The following is a 21,987-nucleotide window of genomic DNA, read 5'->3' as shown; positions in this document are numbered from 1 at the left end:
ACATTGCCTTTCACTTTCAGCCCTGTGAGTTGCTGCATTGTGGCGGCTGTTGGGGAAGCAAGCTCCTTTGGCAGCTGGCTGAAAGGCTGTTGAGGCTTCTGGCATGCGGGGAGGCGCAGGAGCGATTGGAGGCTGCCAGATGAGCCCATTAGCTGCGGATCCTCCTTTCGGATCAGCAGCGAGGTAGTTAACAATTTTGGTATTTCCAGCACTCCAGCATTAATAGGCCCTTGGAGGGGGAGCAGGGCGGCTCACCTCTGTGGGGGATGTTGCACCGCACCATTCCTGTTGGCAGGAAAAGGGTGCCTGAGGCGGATTTGGAGGTTTCGTTTGTGAACAGCAGTCAGACGGGACCGCATCGCCTGCCGCTTGGTCCAGGCCGTCTGCTGTGTATTTGGGGGTAGCCAGTGCAACACCCCACAGCCCTGTTCCCTCATAGCACTGCTCTCGTTTTGGCTGAGTTTGTTTTCCCTCGGTTTAGCAAGGAGAATCGGCTTGGTACAGGTCCTGATGAAAGATAGAGATGTTTGCAATGATGGGAAGAGGCAGGAGGGAGCGGAGTGGGGCTGAGGACGGAGGGGGTCCCTTTAGTCCCCCTCCGGCATCTGTGAGTGGGGACCGTCATGACAGAGGACAGAGAAGCCTCTTGGCAGGGACTGGTCTTGGGGGGTTTTGGGGTGTGCAGCCAGGACCAGGCAGGCTGCGGAAGGCTGTCAGGGAGAGCCTGAGAATATTTCTCATCAAAACAAGTCCCTGGTACTGTTAGATAAGCCACAAAACTGGAACCGTGGATCTGACCCTGGCTTCCCCGTGGCAGAAGTGCTGTGGCAGAGCTGGAACAGTCACGGAGAAGGGCAGCAAAGCTGGCCCGACCTGCCCGGTGTCTGCAGGAGGACGGGCTGCACGTACCCAAACGCTGCAGCTCGCAGAGGACACAGCAGAGCTGGATGCAGCATGGATCTGTGAAATTGGAAAGGGGTAGAGCGAGGAGCAATTACTCATGTTTTCTCATAACCCTGCAGGTAGGAGAAGTTCAAGGAAAAATTACCAGGCAGCAGATGTAAAACCAAAGGGAAGAGCTTTTCCGTGTAGCACATGGGCAGAGAGTTCATTGCTGCAGGATGCCACAGAGGCCAAAAGCAAGCGTGGACTCAAAAAGGCGTGAGAACACTTCACAGAGGATGGGGGTCATTAAACAGATGAGCTACAAATGATTCCTTGCTCAGGGAAAAAAACTGAGCTGCGGCACAACAGAAACCCGCAGGATTTACTGGGGGATAAATGTCTTGATCAGAGCATCCACCGTTGCTGGAGGCAGCCGCCGGTGCCGGTGCTCCCTGCGGAAAGTGGGGAACGGGGGCTCGGTTTGCTCCTCAGATGTACAGGCTGGCACAGGCACATCTCCCCGTCAGGAATGTAAAAGCGAGCACTCCTTGAAAAGAGTTTTTTCAGAGCCACAATTCCTCAGCTGAGAAAATAGACGGCTTTGCCCCAGATCCCATTCTATTGCAGAGGCAAAGTGGAGACAGCAGTTAGAAACAGAAAAACAATAAATACTGGGGGGAAAAAAAGAGGAAAAGGAGGAATCGTATAGCAATTAGCAGAAATGAGTAGTTATGGAGTGTAGAGAATCGACAAGGAAAGCCAAAAACATTGGGGGAAAATCAATTTTGACAAGCTAAACACAATAAGGAATACTTTAAAAAATGTGCTTAGGAAGAGGTGGAATCCAGTAACCGTCATTTCCAAATGGAGATTGCAAAATTGTTAATTATGTAGAAAAATGCAAAAGTATTCAATAAATAGTTCTAGTAATTGGGACTGAGACATAACAACATAGGATGCAGTACCTGCCAATGCGCTGATAACCAGCAAAGGCATTCAAAATATCATCTGCTTGACATAGTGATATTTGAAATAATCTAATAAAATAATTTGTGCCAAAGAATCTTCAAAGGCCTGGAATAGGAGCTCTCTGATCCGGGGGTGTTAATGGAGCTGGGGACCCCAGGATGGGCCAGGAGGAGTGGGAGGGCAGTGATGCCGTGAGCCAGCTGGAATAATGATGGGGATGCTGTGTGCATTGCACACTGTCCTTGCCAGCCCCGGGGAACAACTGGATTAATAGCTAAGGCAGGAAATTCAATGATGGAAATAACATTGACGTCAGTCAACGCAAGTTGATGGGAAGGGATACTGGGCAGTGTCATTACATGACAGGTCCAGCTCTTAAACCTTTCCTTAGGCATCTGCTCCTGGCCACTGTGAGGAACAGGATCTGCTCTAGGCATACCTGTGCGTCTAAAGCAGCACAGCTGGTTTTGTGTTGGTATGAGATTACAGCGTGCAGATGATCTACTTGGGAGTTTGATGAAGATGCCGAGTTGATAATGTGTTATGTTGTTGTTATTATTATTATTATTATTTTGTATTAACACTAATCTTTGTCAGTAAAGCATTGTTAAGATAGAGGAAGATCTGGTTTGTCAACAGCTTAGCAAAGAAAAGCAGTTGTTGGTTGGGAGTCCTCGTGGAACGAGGTTCTCCTTGGAGGAGCTCTTCGGCAGCGGTACTGTGCCCGCTGCCATTCAATGTTGTAATCAATGATCTGGAAGTAAATATAAAATCACTGCTGATAAAATTTGCAGCTGACACGGAGATTGGTGGAGTGGGAGATCATGATGAGGATAGAGCAGTCATGCAGAGCAATCCAGATTGCTTGGTAAACTGGGCCCATTTAAACAAAGTGCATTTTAACACAGCCAAATGCAAAGCTGTACATTGAGAAATAGGGAATGTTGGTTTATATCCTGGAAAGCAGTGACTTTAAAATGGATTTAAGGGTCACACTGCATGAGTAGCTCAGCATGAGCACTCACGGTGCTCCTGCCAAAGGGCTAATACAGTCCTGAGATGAAAAAACCTGAGAGGTAGGAGGAGAAGTAAGGCTCTGCAGAAAGCCCTGGTGAGATGGCAGCAGCAGTCCTGCAGGGATTGCCTCTGACGAGGAATGGGGAAAAACTGGGGCAAATAAAGATGAGGGCCACAAAACTGATTTGCTGACTTGCAGGTGGAAACTTAAGGAACTCGGTTTGTTTAACTTCTCAAAAAGCAGATGGGGGCGTGCCTTGATCGCACTGTACAAGCAACTTCTTGTGTAGAACACGCTGCATGCTGAAAGGCTCTTTAACCTAGCAGAGAAAGGTGGAACAAAACCCAATTTCTGTAAGTCAGTGCCAGATAAATGGATTCAATGTCTTTCTGTGACTCCAGGACAAGGCTTTCCAGGAGGAGAGCTTCAGCCAGACACAAGCTACCAGAACTGTGCAGGGTACGAGGTGGGCACAAACCCCCTGCTGCTGTGCAGGTTTGCAGGGGAGTGGGGTTGAGTGTGGATTGCCTTTGCCCTGCAGTGAGGAGACAGCCCTTTCAAGGGCTGCCAGGCAGGATCTGACATTTAAAGGAGGTGTTTTTTAGGTAAAAGTGATGCAATTCGGAAGGAGACCCCTCCGGGGAGGGATGGTAGTTGTCACAGGCTGGGTTTCTGAGGCTGTTTGTATTATTGCAGGCACCCCAAGGAGCCCTAGTTGTTTGTCTAGGGTTTTACAAGCATGGAGTGAAAACAGAAGCTTTGAGCTAGGGATGAACCATAGTGGGAAGTGATGTCTGTGCAGTGAAGGCTTTTGCAGGCTTTACACAGCTGCACATCCTACAAAGTGGGCTGAGAGATGACTTCTGGAGGGTCACGCACACACAATTCTGCTGTGGGCAGGACTGCCTTCACCTCAGCTCCCCCAGAGCTGCACACGAAGACCTCCTGGGAGGTGCTTGCCTACCCCGTCATGACAAAGATTGCACTTTCTGCTTTGGCAAATCGATCGCACTTGGCTAAACCTACCATTGTATTTTTTCCCATCATGGCTAACTTCCCAGTTGCAGGTGAAGGCCATTCCTTCTTGTCTGTCCATGGTCAAAAGCAGCAGCCTTCTCTTTGCAGAAGGCTTTTATGAGCTTGAAGAGTGCTGCTTTTGCCACCCTCAGCCTTCTCCTCCCCAAACCAGTTTCCTCATTTTTTTTAAGGTTTCATCATGATTTCTAACAGTTGCTTGTTTCTGTTCCTCTCTGCTTAACTGGTGCACATGTTCTTGAAAGTGGTGCCCAGACTGGACACAGCTTTGTCTCTGAAGTCCTACTTGAGCAGACAGATCCCTGTGTGACTTAAAGACTACACGCCTGTTTACGCATCCCAATATAGACGCATTTTTTGGTGAGAGATTGACACTGTTGATCGATAGTCAACCCATGATCTGTTGTAACCCCCAGTCCTTCAGCCAGCCTGCTGCTTGCGCGGTGATTATTTTTCCAAAGTGTGCAAATGTGACAGATATATTCCACATCTGTCATCCAAGCAGTTAATGAAAATACAGGCTAGCGATGGACTCGGGACACAATCCGAAGAATTTCATTTGATACATCATCCCAGCTGAAAGGCCTGTCTTCAGTAATTACTTTCTGAATACAACTTTCTAAATGCTTTACATCCACCCTGCAGGCAATTGCACTATATTACCTAAGCAGAGAAGTACTATGCTGCACCTACAGTGTTTTCTTGCATTACTTCTGAGAATATAAGCTAAAATAGTGTCAAAAAACTTCCTAAAGTCAAGATATAACATTTACTCCTCCTCCATCCACAAGGCCTGATGTCTTTTCAAAGGAAGAAGTTCAATGGCTTGACATGTTTGTTTGTGACAAACCTACAGTGACTGTTACTCATTTCCTTGTTATCTTGTAGGTACTTACAAAGAGTTCTTTTATCTGTTTCAGTATTTTTCCAGGAACTGAAATTAAGCTAACTGTTTTATAATTCTCCAGCTCTTCTTTTTTCTCATCTTTAAAGACAGGCACTATTTTAGCTCACTTCCAGTCTTCTGGAAGCTCCCTGATTCTCTACAAATTCTTTTAAAAAAGTATATTTAAAAAAAGCCAAAAAAAAAGAAATAAAAAAAAGCCCTAACAACTCTGAAGTTACTTAAATCAGGTCTCTAAGCACCTGGGGTGAATTTAATCAGGTCCAACCAACCTAAAAGCAGCTAGCTCATCTAAATGCTCCCTGTGTGTTCCTTCCCTTGGTTAGTCTCAGTTCCTTCCCCTTCCTCGTTGGTGCTAACCCGATTGCCACTCGGTTGTAATAAAGACATCAGCAAAAAAGGTATTCAGCCTGAATGGTGTGTTGGTTCCTCTGTCTTCTAATCGCCTTCAGATCCCTGTCAAATATCTCCTTTCTTGGGCTCCTTCCTACATTTATGGGTGATTTTGTGTCTTTTTCTCTCTCTTGGTGTTTATGTTTCATTCTCTGCACTCATCATCCTGCTCTTGCCCTATGAACTTGTGCTACCCTTCCCACTCCTCAGTAATCATGACAAAGAAGGATTTTATGGAAGGATTTGGAGGAGGATAATGATGTAGCTTAATGGCTGTTTGCAGGGAGCTCCTCCCAAGCATGAGGCAATGCTGAAGAGAGAAAGTGTGAAGTAGGTCTTTGAAATGTTTAACAAGTGGACAAAAGAAGCGATGGTGAGCCTTGATGAAGAACCTCTTAGGATAAGAGATGGTGTCAGGCAAGAGGCTGGAAGGTGAGGGATGATGTCACCATAGCAATGTGCTGGGCAGTGGTCCCATTAGGGAGGCTCTTGGGTGGGGTCAGCCCGGTGGGTCTCTGAGATCGGGTCTCTGAGAGCACCAAGGGTGCATGCGGCGTCTGCGTGCAAAGTGGAGACCCCAGAGGAAAGGTCGGGGCCAATAATTCAGGATGCTGGGCTAACAGGGAGGACCTTTCTGGAGCCTGCCAGTCATAGGAGAGGGCATCTGCCCAGGGTTGTCTCTGGGTGGAAGAGGAGGCTGGGGCACAAGCTGTGGAGGGAGCTGCAGGGTCGGGGGAGCACAGGGACTGTGCAAGGCGTGCTCCCCGCATGGGGTGGTGTCTGATGGGGTGCTCTCGGCTGAGGCGGAGCCCGGCACCCTGTCTGTTGGGCTGGTTGTGGGGGGCTCATGATGGACCCTGCTGATGTTGGGAGCACTGTGCAGGAGCTCTCTGCCTCTGTTTAGGGGTCAGGTTTGATGACCCCCCCCTTTGCCTTCATCTGCTGGGTGAGTCATGCAACAGCTTTTCTCTTCTCTCCCAGTTACCTCATCGCCGAGTGACGTTCTCTGCAGCCAGCCAGGCTCAGGACCTGCAGGATCCCTCCCAGCACAGCTACTATGACAGCGGGCTGGAGGAATCAGAGACCCCAAGCAGCAAATCATCATCGGGGCCCCGCATCGGGCCACTAGCCCTGCCTGAGGATCACTACGAACGCACCACGCCCGATGGTAGCATCGGGGAGATGGAGCACCCTGAGAACGGTATGTGCTTGCGGCACGCGTGCCTGCCCCCTCCGCAGGGACCCTGCACCCAAGGCTCTTCATCCTCAACGCTGCACCTCCCCTGGTGCGGGTGAGATGGGGTAAGGAGCTCGATTAGGACAGGCTTGCTGTGCTCAAGTCTGGTGAGGCTGGGAGTCTGGAGAAGAGGTGAAGCTCAAAGCAAAAGAGCAGCAAGGATATGGTGGGGAGAGGAGGGGAGGTCTGGGGCAGGCTAGGAGATGTGGGAGTGGGAAGAGATGACGAGGCAAATGAGTTTGGCAGGAGGTAGATGGGTTTGGCATGATGTAGACAGAAGGCCTGACAGGATGGTCCGAGACAGCAGCATGGGCAACATGCGGAGGAGGTTGTAGCCCAGCCGATGGTGAGCTTGCGTGCCACAGTCAGGCTGTCCCATGGGTGCCTGCCCCCATGGCAGGGCAGGGATGCAGGGGTGGTCAGGGCGTGATGCAGGTCTCCATGCTGTGGTGGATGTCAGAGCCGTGGGAGTTTTCTGGGGAGCAGAGGAGGAGAGCAGGTTTAGTGGCACAGACTGGGGTGAGGAGACACGTGGAGTGAAGGATCAGAGAGCATGGTGGTGGCAAACCTGAGAGCAACGTGTCCTGCCTTCACTGGGCCCTTCAGGTCACCTCCTGCTCTGGTCCACCTTTACTTGAGAACCCCACCGGAGGTGTCTGCAATCTCACCGCGGGAGGGCTGGCTTTCCCCTGCCCTGGTGCAGCTTCAACCCTAGTTCTGCTCCTTGTGCTGCTGCTGTGCTGCCTGCCTGACTACCCTCAACAAGCCCACTCCCCAAGCTATCTTCTCTGGCCAGCTTAAGTTGCTTCCTCAGACTTGGCTCTGGCTGTGCACATAACATCTACTTTCCTGTTCCTGCTACCTTCTGTGCTCTTGTACTGAGGAGAGGTTGCAGTGGAGTTGGCAAGTTCAAAGAAACCTCTGGGAGGGAAAAAGAGGAGGTGTAAAGGCTTCTCCTGAAGTCTCCTCCTACTTCTGGGAACATCCTTGACTTTGGGACAGGACGGTATGTGGTGTGAAAATGGCTGAGAGTGTGTTCAGCTGGTCTAGGGAGCTACAAAGCTGCTGGGTCCGCCTACTAAGGAACACATGGGGCCCAGGGTAATTTGTGGTCTTGGAGGTCTAGTGGAACATCTCTTCCTTCTTCCGAGGTTAGTTCCTGGAGTAACAGTGGAGTTCGCTGTGCTACGACCATTGAAGCAAGGCATGGTGGTGCCAGGTCTGGCAGCATTCCCAAATCTATTTGTTTGTCTTGCAATATGCGGCACCCTTCTGTCTGGGAGTGTCGTGCAGATCACTTTCTTCCCAAAACTACCAGCCAGTCAACTGGGGAGAGCAGTATGGAGAGGTTCCTGGAGTCCTGGCACAGGACAACAGTACTGGACTTCCCAAGTGCCCTTGAGTACCAGACTGTGCTTGCAAGAGAGGCTTGAAGAGCACATGGGCAAAGAGATGCCACATGGCTGCACTGAAAGATATGGTGGGGCAGTGGTGATGATGGGCCTGGAAGAGGAAAGTTTGAGCCCCTGAAGGTGACACGCAACCCAGAGATGATGAGGGAGGAGCAGGGCTAAAAGTAGAAAGGAGAGAGAGAGGAGGACCTGGGGGGTGTGCAGCAGGAGATGGAGGGTAGAGAGGGATGCCTGTGGTCCTTGGGATGTTCGTTATCTGCCTGATGGGGATGAGCAGACCCAAGGAAGGCGAGGGGACACTGGCGGATCAGTGGGTCTCACAGGGACAGAGCTCCTGGGCATGGCTCCTTGCCCACAGGATCACAAAACCCAACCTGCCCTATAAATTAGGCATCTCCCTCCTTTTGCACAAGAGACCCTCTGTATGTTCACAACATACAGGGAGGACAGAAATCACCACACACCCATCCACGAACAGATCCACGTGTGTTACAGATATGTGCAGAGGCTTCCAGGGGATAACCATAACCCTGTTCTGCTCGCCGTCCCCCAGCCTGTCCTGGTTTGGCTCCCTTCACGTGGCAGTGGTTGGGAAGTCAGACTCCAGTGCCTCCAGCAGCCGTGCTGACCTGTATAAACCAGGTTCAGTGCAGAGGCCATGGCAGGCCAAGGCTCTGGGGAATCCACCGGCATTAATCCTCGTCGGTCCTGTTCCTCTGCGGATAATCTGGGAAAGGCAGTTCAACGAACTTGAGGGGCTGGGGTCAGGGTCATGATCCGTTAAGCAGACTATTAGGGGACCCTGGCACCAGGCCAGGTGATTTGGAGATTAGAAGGTACCGCTCATGTTAGATCAGTTCATCAGAGTTGTATTTGCCACGGTTTGTCTCCCCGAGATGTGGCACGTCAGACCTCTCTGTGGTGCAAACAAGACCTCTCTGTCTCGTTTGTCCAGAGAAGGGTCATATCCTGCTTCCTGCAAAGAGTCTCTAGTGATGTGGGACCATCATGACCTTTTTGGAGATTGCCTCACCATGCCCTTGTCTTGGCTACTGCAGCTGCTCAAGCAGCACCAGCTCCTCAAAGAGATCAGATTTTGGTTTTTGTGAAGCTGGGAAGACTGAGCCATTCTTGACCTTAAATTAAACTGAAGAGACAAATTGGATCCCACACACCCTATCTCACGGCACGAGCGCAAGACTGACACGACTGTGCATTTTCTAGGCTTTCATCTAGTTAAAAATATCCAACATAACAAGGCTTCCATTGCTTTCTCCAGGAGATTATCCCTGCAGCCGAACCAATCTGATAAGCAAGTATGCAAGGCTATTTATAGCTTTTCAACTGGAAGACAGATCCATGCCTTTTCTTTGTAGATGGTTCTTCACTTGATTAACACACATATCAGTGTCCTCCTTTTTTGGACCCTTTTTACTGTACAGACTGCAGTAAAATGCTGTATTGCAGGGGCTGAGCCAGGTCCTTTTCAGGAGGAATTACGATGTTTCTGATGAAAACTTCTTCAGTATCTTGGCAGTGATGTGCCAGCTCCTCAGTCATCCCAGGCATTTGTCATCCCTGGTATTTTACCTAGCTGCCCACTGTTTCCTCCCCAACATTTTGCCATGCTGTTATCCACTTTTGTGGGGTACACTGAGCTGGGAACTGAGCTTAGTCTCCCACTTGGCCACCCGTTGCTTTCGCTAAAGACATCTGCTCCCCCTGTATCACAGATTTGCTTTAGTTGGAAGGAGCCTGGGAGTGATTCTGCTCTGCAGAGGATCTGCCCTGCCATAATGCTTGCAGAGCTTGGCTTATGAAAGTGCCAGTCTCTCTCCATTGACGATGAAGAGAATTTAGTGAGATTACAGGACCAAATACGTGCAATTTAGGAAACGTTACATGAAGGCTGTTTCAATCTGCCCCTGTGTGGTACAAAGGTACCTGAGATGATGATACGTTGGATGAAGTATTTCTGAATTTCATTCTTTAGCCCACAGAACAGGGGCAAACCTTTAATCTGTTTTATCCCCGTTATTTAAAGTGGGGACCCCGTGCCATTTTTAATCTATGTCATTACAACCCCACACTGAATATGTAATTTAATGATCATCTCCTGAGCTTTCGCAACGCACTTGGTGCAGTAGTATCTGTACTTCACAGATGTTGATGAGTTTATCCTCACAGCTCCCTTTCCAGGGGAGAAATTCCACCAAAGATGGGGAATGAAATAGAAAAATTATAATCTGCATTTCTGAGATGTCTGCTCGCTTTGGGTGACCTGCTGGCAGCTCCTCAGTCTGCTCTTTTTGGAAGGCGAGAGCCGCTGTAGCATCCCAGTGCTCGTGAGCCACGAGGCAGGTCTCCAGCTGCTCTTGGACGGTGAAGCTGAGGCTGCATCGACTGCCTCCGGGCAGCTGCTGACGTACGAGGCGCAAGCAGCATGGATTTGGGACTTTGTGGCAGAGCTAGATGTAAAACCCTCTCGCCTGGTTCATAGCCATAGGCTTTTCTGACAAGACCAGCCTTTTTTCTCATGGTCTCTACCTCCTCTGTATGCCTCAGCACAGCTTGAGCAAATGAATTGAGATACCATTTCCAGGGCTTGACTGCTGGACTTAACAAAACCTCTTCAGTTCAGATTTTTCTTTGTTTCAAGACAAATTGGTAGATGGATGCATTGTAAAGCCAGAAGACGCAGCTTGTCTAATCCCTGCTTGACACAGGCCATAAAATTTCACCCTGTGACTTCTGCATCTCACCATGGCTGAGGGGGAGCACTCCTTTGGAAAGATCCCATTTTGACAGCAGATTGCAAATGGTGGCAAGTGTGCAAGACCCCCGGTGAGCGCTTCCAGTGGCGGATCCTCTCTGCCCCCAGTTTCACAAGCCTACACTTAAATTCTGCTTGAGCTGCTCTAGCTCCCATTTCTTTCCATTGAATCTTACGATATTAGAAGACACCTCACTTGACGCATGCTTGTAGAGCCCATGCAAGCGAGGCAACATTTAAAGTTCTCTTTGATACATTCAAAAACTGAGTCAAGTCCCTCACTGTGAGCAGAGCCAAGGCAAGACATTTTGGCAGCTGGGTCTCTCTTCCTTTCCTCCCACCCTTCCTTGCGCTCCTCCCAGCCATTGCCATCTGCTCATGACGCCATCACAGACCCGCAGCCCCATTCCTGGGCAGAAGCAACATCTGGCACATCTTGGATGTATGTGCTGCTTTTTGGCAACCCTTGCAAAGGCAGCCTGGGGAGATTTTTTTTCCTCCTGCTCCCCTTTGCTACACTTCTGATTATAGTTCAAGTCTTCTGTTCCTTCATAGCAATTTTTCTCTGCATGATCGCCAATTTGCCAACAACCTTTTAGCAGTGTGGTTGTGTCCAGATGATAGCCCGCAGCTCTCCAGCAGCACTCCGTGGCATCCGTAGCAGCACCAGGCACAGAGATAATACGACTGCTAGTGTTTGTCTTCATAGTCTCACGACAGGTATGTGTGTCCATCGCATGCAAACAGAGCTGCTTCTGGCTAGCACTGGGCTGTGCGTGCACCCTGCAATATCACAGCACCTTGAGAAGGCAAGTGGCTTAGAAGAGGACTCCCAAGCCAACGGTCCCTTCTCACTGCTCACAAACCCATGAGAGGGATTTGCAGCACTGGACAGCCGCTACCTCCTGTCTTCTGCTTAGTGTTAGTCTGGTCATCAGCTTCTTTTCAAGGTTCTCACTGCTATCATTGTTCAGTTCCTTCCAGCCAGCAGATGGGACAAAAAAAAATTTGCTTTCTGACTCCTCCTCTGGTGAGTGAAGTGTCTAGATCTTAAAACCTATTCTTCTTTTTTTTGCATTATCTTTAAATGTCCCTTTTGTCTTGCAGAAAGTGTTCCAGGCACATGTTCAATCTGCAGATTTTTTTTCAAATGTACTCTGCAGCATTTTTGCTTTGTTGCAGAGCGTTGAGAAATGCCTTTGACTGGGCTTCAATCTGGGATGTGTGATTTGAGCTAGCTCTGTGCCGATCTTGGTCAAACGCCGGTAAGCCCAGATAGGTTGCCTCGTACATAGATGTCTTCTGTTACTGCAAGATCTCACACCTTGTGGGAGAAAACTGAGAGTGTGGTGTAGGACAGGATAAATGCTGCTGCCCGTGGAATAAAGACGTCTCTGGCTGGCACTGTGCACTGGTCTCTCCTTTGCTGACTGAGACCCAGCAGGTCACACATCTGACCATCTGAGGACCGTTGGCTTGGGTCTGACTGGTGCTTGGACTCTGAATTGCATTCTTCAGCCCACAGAACACGGGCAAACATTTAATCTGTTTAATCTGTTTTATCTGTCTAGGTGAGACATGGGAATTTTTTTAACTGATCTGCAGCTCTTTCCTTTTCAACACTGAGTATTGACATCAGGGTGAGAATTACTTATTGTAGATGTTTTGTCATTACTAGTAGTTTCCAAGACCTTCTCTTGTTTAGAGTGTGCATACTCTCTGTGACCATCTTCTGCATCTTGTCTACTTCTACGAATTATGTCTGGGTTTCTCAGTGATCTTCAGCTCTACAGGCATCTGCATTTCTTCATAAGAGATTGTGAGCTTGTCTGCTTTCTTCACTTAATGTTGGTTCATCCCCAAAGATAGTTTCTGATTTTCCTAATCACTACTGTAGAGAGATGTGGGAAAAGATTTTTATCACGAGAGACAACATCCGACAGATTGCAAATGGTCATGGATTACACCATCTTAGTTTCAACATGCCATTTCTGTCTGAACTGTAATTTCAAACTTGTTCTCACCCTATTTCTTCTTTTCCATATTTTCCAGCACCCGTGACTGGGTAAACTCTCTCTTACGAAAGAGCCGTTCAGGTCAGAGCAGTTGTGGCATGCCACGTCAACCAGGTCACCTTCCTTAATTGTACTGAGGTTCCCAGGGTAAACAGGGTACAACTGTTTTTTCTTCCCCAGTCTGAGTAACAAGTACATTGCTACTAGCTACAGAGAATGCCTTTAATCCTCTCAAGACCTTCTAAGAAGGATGCTACTTGCTTCGGACATTGTCCAAAATAGCTTTAATAATTTATTTGACAGTGTCTTTCTTGTCTCACAGGATTACATGCTAGTGCACATTTAAGATTGTCCTCAAGTTCTCCAAAGATCCTTGGCAGATCCTGAACATCTATAGAGGAGTTATTTGAAGGAACAAAATTTCCCTGTTGGATTCTGATTACTTTTTTCACCCTTTCTATCCCTGAACTGTGGTTGCATTACGTGATTATGAAAAGTCCAGACAGGACAGTCATTCTGAGTCAATGCCCAAAAGACAAAAAACTTCATATTTCAGTAGGAAAGTGCCTTCTCTTGTAGAACATATAGGTCCCTATGGCTGTATGTGTGCCTCCTGTGTTCGAGATTGGATTTTTTGAATTTTCTGCTGTTCCTTGAAATCCTGGGCTGAACTGTGACATCTTCCATTCCCTCTTGCTGTCTGTGGCAAGATGATGACAATGAGTGAATGTCATCTCTCTTCTTTCATGTCCTTCACATTCTTCCTGCTCTTGGTCAGCTGCACAGCAAACTTTGAGTCTTTTCTTATAGGAGCCAACTGCAAACAGATGGGAGCATATAATTTTTATCTAAGAACTATAAATGATCTTATGCAGGGAAGATGACTGCTACTGTCCCAGGGAAAGGAGCATTTCCCAGTCTCCCAGACCAAGCAATGTCACGGACCTCCTCCAATCCAGACCAGGAATGCTTTCCACCACCGTTTCATTCTCAGCAGGTCTGGGGCAGGGTCGTAGCTCTCACCTGGCAGGATGTGCACTCCTGCAGCCCAAGTGACATTAAAACAGCGAACTCTTCACCTTCACAAGGTGACAGATAGATTACCGCCAGTCAGTCCACACAGGACTTCGGTTTTTTGCTTTTGCCTGGCAATGGTTGCAAATGCCCATGCAAATGCTGGTGAAATGGTCATGCGTAGCTATTCTTATCTGGACCAAATCTAAGCACCCCTTCTTTGGTACAAAATCTATTTTCCAAAGAGTAGTTTATGTCATCCTCCAACTATTCATGGGTTCAGCTCAAGTTTGCTAAACTGTGTTACAGGAAGAAACTTTCAGAATCAGATCCGCAACAGGAACAAGAGGGTGGGTCCCTTCTTCGTTTATACCGTGTTGCTCTCCAGAGAGGACATTTCCTCAGAATGAGGGATTGGATGAAACTCCTTCAGAGTCTTCTTTTAGATTTTCTGTAACATTTTAAAATATGCGTTTGAGCAAGGCTTGAGACCCGGTGTCCTGCCTTTGGACAGGTGCTCTGGAGCAATTGCAGATGGTTCATGTGACATCCATGGGGGAGAGCCAGCAGCTGAGTTATGAGCATTTCTGTTGATGAACCTGTTAACCACAGCCAGCACCTTGTGTGTTCTGTTAGCAAGAGTGCCAAAATAGGCAGCTCTCCTCCTCTCTGTCTTGGTTTGCTCATCCCTGTCCCTGTGCCATGTGCTCTGCTGTGCCAACACAGCTGTTTGGCTGCATGGCGAACTGGACTGGGGAGCTGATCAGGCTGAAGTTTTGCTGGATCACTTTTTTTTGCCATATTACTTTTCAGTCAGAGCAATTTTCCTATCCTGACTACTCTGTGGCTCCACAAACAGCTGAACTTGCAGAAAGCAGGGATTTTGCAGAAGGGCAATGAGCAGCCAGATGGGCTCAGCATTCAGGTTTACAATACGTCTAAACCAGAAAAAGCAACCAAGTGTTAAAGCAATAGACAACTAGGATCCCTCAGCAATCCCAGACTATTTGTTGTTTTCAAAGACCTGCTTCCTTAGAAAGCTCCTTTTGAAGTAATTTGACATGCCATTTCCAGCTCCTGTCTGATCTAACTCAGTTATTTCCCCTTTATCTGCCTCTGAATGCTCCTGAGTGTCTATAAACCTTCCTGCTTGGCACTACCTCTTCCTATGTAAAGGGACCTGCATTAGTGTGGGATTTAAACTTAATGCTAGAGAAGCTTATGAAGTCTCTCATTTGAGCTTCTTGAGGACTTCACACTGCATTTTCTGTCTCATAAAAATAGCATGTGCCTGAGTTTGAAGGATCGGTCAGGTGTAGAACCCTCAGGTGGAAAATCCCTCTTGTAGGCATGAGATAGAGGCAAAGGGATTCATTCCTGTCCCCAGTGAAATCAATGTGAGCTTTGCTACTGAGACAGGTCAAATGTCAGTCTCAGTTGTTCGCTCTTCCCCAGGATTTTATCCTTTGTGCTCTCACTACTAACGAATCTCTCTTCCTGTCTCCTCCTCACAAGCTCTCATCCATCCTGATTTGAAGTCACCTCCATTAAGTGGTTGTAACGCTAGCTCTTTGCTTTACTTGCAGAGAGGACACTCCATAAATCTAACATTAGTCATGGCATCTGGCGAGAGATACCAAGGATAGGCTGCTTTGACTCAGAGGTTATCTAACCGTATCAGCCCCGGCGTTTGCCTTTCCTTTCAGAGAGCTGAGGTTCTCCTACAGGAACCAGGGCTCATTTCATGTGAGCTGATGCAACCATGCAGTCTGCTCGGGGCCAGTGCCAACACAACAGCAGTGTAGAGAAGCCACGTGGTAGTCAGTTCCTTCTTCCCTGGGCAGCGTGGTTGGGCCTGGGCTCCCTTTTGAACATCTCAGCCCTCTATCTGGTCTGAGCAGGACAAGAAGCTTTCAACAAACAAGAATGGTGGAAGCTTATGTGCTTCGGGGCTGGCAAGCTCCATTTTCCCAGGCAGGTACATCTAGACAGGTCTCAGAGGCATGCAGTGACAACTTGTCCATGTTTGCTGTTACTGGACGACCACAGTGGGATGGAGAAGGGACTGTGCCTTTGCATCAGGTACAAGGCTTCCCAGATAATCTCTGCGATGGCCTTCAGCCTCGCTCCTCGTGGGAAAGGAGGGCTGCACTTCACTGATGGAAGAACGGGACTGCCCAGGGTCTGACGGGTACCAAGTCCTACATGGGTGCTCCTTCCACCTCTGTATCACTAGAAACAAAGAACCAGATCTTGTTCTTGGGCTTTGAGGCCAACTGCACCAGCACAGCTCATGTCTACTAGACTAAACTCTTTCAGTCAGTGTTGCTTCATCCATCCTGTCCATTGGGAAGGGTTCTTCCACAGTGCTCACCCCCAAACTGCGCCAGGGCCCTTGTCTGGCAGAGACCTGCTCTGAGCCAGGTGAAATCAGCCTAACCTCAGAATGAGACGGATGATGAAGACAGTGCTTGTGGTGGATCTTGGAGATGCTTAGATTTACACTCAGGATCTTTACTCCAGTGTAGGACCGGTGTTATCAGATTTAACTTGTTTCACTTTTAAAATCATTTAGGTTAACCTGGTAAAAATCCTGTGAGTCAGGAATAAATTAGGTCAGATGGCCCATGTTTGAGAGGCTGTGTGCCTCTGGTTTAGTCTAGCTATGTTCACATACTTATTCAGATATAGAAGGTAAAATGTTTTTACGTGGATGGCCATAAACCCTCTATACAAGAAATACTGGGAGAGGCTGGGGAAGGGATCTGACAGAGAAGAGCAGGATGCTGGAGTATATGGGCACAAGTTCATAAAACCAACAGTTCTCAATAAGCTATATGTCTGTGTCTGTTTTAAAACAATCTTGCTTGGAAGTGAAAAAAACCAGGAGGCAGCGAGAGAAAGGAAGAGAGGGTTAGGATGTGATCTCTGTTCAGGGATGTGTCAGAACAGCATGGTGTGTTGTTTTGTGGCTGCTGAGGAAAGGGAAGATGGAGTAGGGAACGTAAAATGACAGAGAATGAGTAGATGTGATATGTGCCTGATGTATTTTGCTGGTAATTAGTATAATGCCAATTAGACATAAGTAATCTTTTTTTCTTCTTCTTCAGCTGTATAAGTTATTGCTCGAAAATATGCCAGCTAAAACCAAGATATTAAACTTTGAGGGATATGAAGATCTCTGTTCCTTGAGGATCTCTAGATTAAATTACCCAGACAACAGGGATCTTGACAAAAGCAAGACTTATTATATCTAGAAAGAAAATGAATAAAAGCAAAAGAAATTGTGTATTCCATGTCTAGCGTCTTGCTGCTTATTAGCCACACAGGAAGGGGCACCCACAGAGATGCAGATAAATCAGTGAGAAAAGGCAAATATCTTGCCTTTCCTGAAAACAATGCTGCTTCGGTGTTATTGTTCACCCTATCAGTTTCCCTCAGCAACCAAATCCCGAAGCCTTCCCATGTTCAGGCAGTTCCCTGCTGCAGGTAAACCCTGCTGCACACACACATTTTATTTTTCGTTCTCCAAGCCCTATTTTCTCTCTTTGCTAACCCACATCGTAAGACACAGGACTCGTGTTGTTTTGCCTCTTGGTCCCTTGGGACATAAACCTGCTTAATGATGATTAATGGCTTCCTTCGAAGGGTCAACTGCTGATCCCAGACCTCTCAAATCACAGATCCTTTTGAGCTCTCTACCTGTCCAGTTCTGGGCTGCTCTTTCAAACAGGTACACTGCTGCTTTGCTCAGTGTTACACACATATTTTTCTAATGCTATGGACTATGCATAAGGAGCAGACCTGCCATTACCATCTTCTCCCTTTTGAAAAATAATCTGTAAAAATTATGTCCTTGGACTGATTCTGGAAGTTTTCATACATCTCTGTTGGACCGTGAAATCAAAATCTTCTCGTGATCACCCCGCTGTTCCCTTGTGCTGTGCTTTGGGAGTGACAGAGCTGGCAAATCCCCTTTGCCGATCTGCCTCCAATGCAAGGTGATGATGTATCCTCGTTGTCCTGCCAGGTTGTTAGGCAGCAGGTTTAATCCTCGCTCATTCTTTAAAACGTGTTTTATTCATTCTCTGCCTTTAGGACTGCCTCTGGCAGGTCTCTCTCGAGTGGTGCAAACTTTATTGCATCTAACCTGCAGCAGTCTGTAAACTGCAGCACCCAGGGATAGCTGGAGGTTGATATTTCCTATCGGAAGTGATTATCGTTCTTTTTCCCACTCTCCCACAAGAGCATCTTTCTGCCATCCTAATAACAAACATAGGGCAGAGCAGTATTCATCAGGATCTGTTTTTTTTTATCTGAGTCTTCCCAAACAAACCATAGCCATCCTGCCTTGTTCCTAAACCTCCCCATTTGCATCAGCACACTGATAACCTCCTGTTTGCTCAGAGCTGCACCTTTAGCAAGCTGCACTGGCATTGATACCTCCTATTTTTACATGAGGAGGTGACTTCTCCCCAGCCATGGCCATCAGCGCTGCAAATCCTTTCAACGCCTCGGTGGGGAATCATGCCAGCAAGATGGCAAGTGGTTCAATTCCGAAATGTTAACCGTCTGGGTTGATTCCTTGGCATGTGTTTTGGCTGAACCACAGGAGGATTTGACCAGTGCATATGCTACTTCTGCCATGCGCCAGCCACAAAATCTCTCCCCATTTAGCTTCCACTGCAGATTTTCAACCTCTGAGTCCATGGGTGTTTGAGGCATCAATAATGTGTGTTTTCAGCTGGGTTTATGGCATGTCCTTTCATTGCAGAGAAACGGGCTGGGTAGTTCAGAGGTTCAGGCTCTGCTACGTGGGCTGCTCTTGATATTTGAGCAATTAGCAGTTAGACACTCTCATTTGGTGTCGAGTCATTCCTCCAAATTTTCGTGACCATAACCCCAGTCTAATGCTCACAGAACTGACGTATGTTGGATTTCACATGTAATCAGTTCTCTGTGGCTGGCTGTGGTATCCGGGTCTATGTGTGCATCCTCCATCAGCAGGCAGACATTTCCTCCTTAGGGAAGCCCAAGAACATCACCCCTGGATTTCATGCCTATCCCCTGATCCTTCAAATATTGACCACAAATTCTGACAAGGATCTGGCCTCTTCTTCCTCAGTGTCTGCATTATGGTTTGGGCAACCTGCACATTTCTACAGTCAGAACAGACTGTAAAAAGCTGAAATGATAAGTGAATGTGCTCACTTTACTCTTAAGCAGCCCAGGAAAGATCTGTGGAAAGAAAACAAAGCGTACGAATGCAAATCCATACTGTCCTCTCCTCTCCCAGTTTCCTTGTGTTTTGACTTGACTCTCTTCCAAGGGTTCTTCCTTCTCTCCTGCTCTGCTCTCCAAGTGGTCTTGGTTTTCTTTGTTTCCAGATCCCCTTGTTGAGGCAAGCCCTTTTCATAAAGTTGTGATTTCTTTTGTCAGTTAAACACCTATGTGACTTCAAAGACCCTGAACAGTGCTTTGCTGTGTGGCTACTGGCCCCCCTGCAAAGAATAATTTCCCCTGATTCATTGTCCTGCTAGTGAAAGATTATTAAATTGTTGATGGAGTTAACAATGGTTTTGTTCAAAGGCAGACATGCGTGTGCCACTTCTTTTCTCCTTGACACAAGAGCTTTAATACAAGCGTACAATGAAAGGCAGCCACCAAGGAGCAAACACAGAGTGCGCTCATAAAGCCAGACCAGTATTCCTAAGTCCTTGTGCACATGAACCGGCACAGCTTGAAATGCACCCCTACCTGCTCGCTCCCGTCCGACTCAAGCCTGTAGGTGAGCTGAGAAAACTGGTCTTGCTGAAAATTAATTTTAAAAAAAAAAATTTAAAATATCATGTGTTAATTCTGCTCATACGATGAGGACACTGGGAGGACTGAGGAAGTAGCAGGTGAGCAACGATGGAAGAGGACAACCCTTTTCAGGAGCAGTGGAAGGACTGTACAGTGTTGGCATAAGGCTGAAACAATTGCTCTGTTCCTCCCGCTCGGAGCACGCCAAGCACACGCAGACATCTCCCACCCGCCCTGCGCCTTCAGAGCAGCTTGTGGAACTTGCAATGAGAATCATTACATAGACTGCGCAGCCTCGGGCTGCTCGACATTTTGTATTATACAGACTTATTTTCGATTGCTTATCACTTCAGCAGATTTCCAACACTAAAGCTTAAATTTTCCGTGCTGGGTTTCCCTCAGGTTGATTTCTTTTCCTTTTTTTCTTAAGTTTTAGCAGGGGTGTTCCAGCTGTTTTTTGAGAACAAGACATGCTGTCTCAGCCCTGCGAACAAACTGGTTATAAGAATTTCTTTTCAAGACTCATTAGCTTAACCATGCTTTGAAAGAGAGGTGTGGAATTTGACACGGAATCTGTCAGCATCGGTTGGGGATTGTTTGCCCCAAAATGGCTGAGTCTGTCATTGAAAGTATGCCAGCGTGCATCCCTGTGTAGCTGTGCCCACACACTGTCGTGTGCCCTTCAAACAACAGCATTTCTCAGGGCTTGTGCATCCTCGCCCTCCCTCAGAGACCTGGTGCAAGAGCTTGCTGGGGTTGCTGTTGCATGATGGACATTCATCCTATTGCTTGATGGCATCCCTCCTGGACATGCCCCTTCCCCAGTACTCTGAGGGTCCCCAGTTTTCTTTGGGGTGCTGGGTACTGCATGTCATGGGTTATTCCTTGCCTATGGGAGGATTGAGCATGTGGCATGCGTGGACTCTGGTGTCAGGATGCATCTGAGCTTGCCTTGCTGGGAGAGCTGCTTTGGGGCAGGGTGGAGGGTCCAGGGGTCCAGGGTCCTGTTCCTGCTGGGAGATGGAGCTAGCCCATAGTGCCTCCCAGCCTGCCTGGGGTGGAGACAGCTTTCTTGGCTCACTCCCAGGCCGACATCACGGAGGTTCCTCCAGAGCTGAGAGGACCCTGCATCCCCCCCCAGGCACAACACTGGGGCTGGCAGGCAGGGGCTGGGGCTCGGTCCCTCGCTGCCCTCCAGTCCCTGGTCTGCCAGCACAAAGGGACTCTTTCTTTATCTTCTTCTTCCTTTTATTGTCCTTCCTGGGGCATGTTCCCTGCCCTTCTCCTGCTTCTTCCCTGGCAAACTGGTAAAGGCTGCCTCAAGCTCCAGTGCCCTCCCTGATTAGCTGCTGCCAGGAAGGGAAGCACGACTGCAGCTTTAATTAAATGATAAGGGCAGAGCCCCGGAAGTGGGGAGATAAATGTTACGGTGTCTGCCACCACACTTGCCCAGGCTCTTTCTAATTAGCTTTGAGAAGCTCTAGAGAGGAAGATTAACCCTTGGAGGGAGGCTGGCTGGAGCAGTGGGCTGCAGTAGACAGAGGGTGCTGAGCACAGCCCCAGGGATGGGGGGCTGCAATTTGCCTGGAAGCGTGTATGGGATGTGGGCTGGAGGGAACCCCTCCGTGCGCTTCCCCCAAGCCCCGTGCCTGAGCAGAGGACTGGGTCAGAAAGAATTAGATCCCTACCTTTCACAGGCTCAGGCACAAGGTAAATCTCAAGGATTACCTGCTCAGGTTCCTTCCGTAAGAGGCATTTGCTGCTTTAACACATCCTGTACCTGGCAGCTGTGGGGTGGCCTGGGGCATGTGGGTTGCTGCGCTTGCCCTCACTGCTGCTCCAAGGCTTTCAGAGTAAGCTGATGATTGCCCCCAGCCTCTGGAGCAGTGACAGGAGCGCAGGGCACAGTCCTCCTGCAGCAGCCTTGGGACAGGTCTCCAATCCCCTCCAGAAGCCATGATGTGTCTCAGTGATGCTCTGAGAGGGGAGGAGGGAGGTGGGGTGAGAGGACCACTGTATGTCAGCCACCCATAATAGTATGGACCAGGAAGCTCCCCAGGACCTGTTGCCACAAGGGCCACAAACTCAGCTCTCCTGCCCTTCACCCAGACACAGCAGACCCTGGCCAAACACAGCAGACCCTGGCTGGAGCGTTGCATTGCACCGGAGGGCTGGGAAAGGGCAAGGTCACCTCAGCTGTAGGCATCCTGTAGCTAGGTTGGCAGGTAGTCAGAGCTCTCACTGGCATGGGTAGCACTGCTCCTGGTCCTGGTGGCCTGGCCCCTTCTCGTCACCCCCCTCCCATCAGCTGGCATCACACCGGTACCCGGAGCATGCCAGGAGGCTCTGGGCCATGCATCCATGTGTCGCCAGGGAGCCCCTGGCTGGACAGGGGGACAGGTCAGCCCCACAGATCCAGGCTGGGACCCCCACGGTGAGGGTCTGGGAGGAATCCTATGCACGGGAGGCGTCAGCAAAGGCAAGGTGGGAATGTGGAAGGAGTAATTGTGTAGGTATTTGGATAGCA

General features: G+C 48.6%; 1 protein-coding gene across 1 annotated transcript in view; it reads left to right on the top strand.

Moving 5' to 3' along the window:
* Positions 1-6,185: 6,185 nt before the first annotated feature.
* Positions 6,186-21,987, top strand: part of LOC104169193 (protocadherin-9-like) — a gene marked incomplete at its 5' end in the record, with an annotated part of 25,143 nt that continues 9,341 nt past the window's right edge. The window contains one exon of the mRNA XM_009710030.1: positions 6,186-6,405. Coding sequence (XP_009708332.1) covers positions 6,186-6,405 — 220 coding nt within the window. The remainder of the gene's footprint in view (positions 6,406-21,987) is intronic.

Source organism: Cariama cristata, unplaced genomic scaffold (assembly GCF_000690535.1).
Source record: "Cariama cristata isolate BGI_N322 unplaced genomic scaffold, ASM69053v1 scaffold32651, whole genome shotgun sequence".
Classification (NCBI taxonomy): domain Eukaryota; kingdom Metazoa; phylum Chordata; class Aves; order Cariamiformes; family Cariamidae; genus Cariama; species Cariama cristata.
This window is presented reverse-complemented; position numbering and strand designations above follow the sequence as displayed.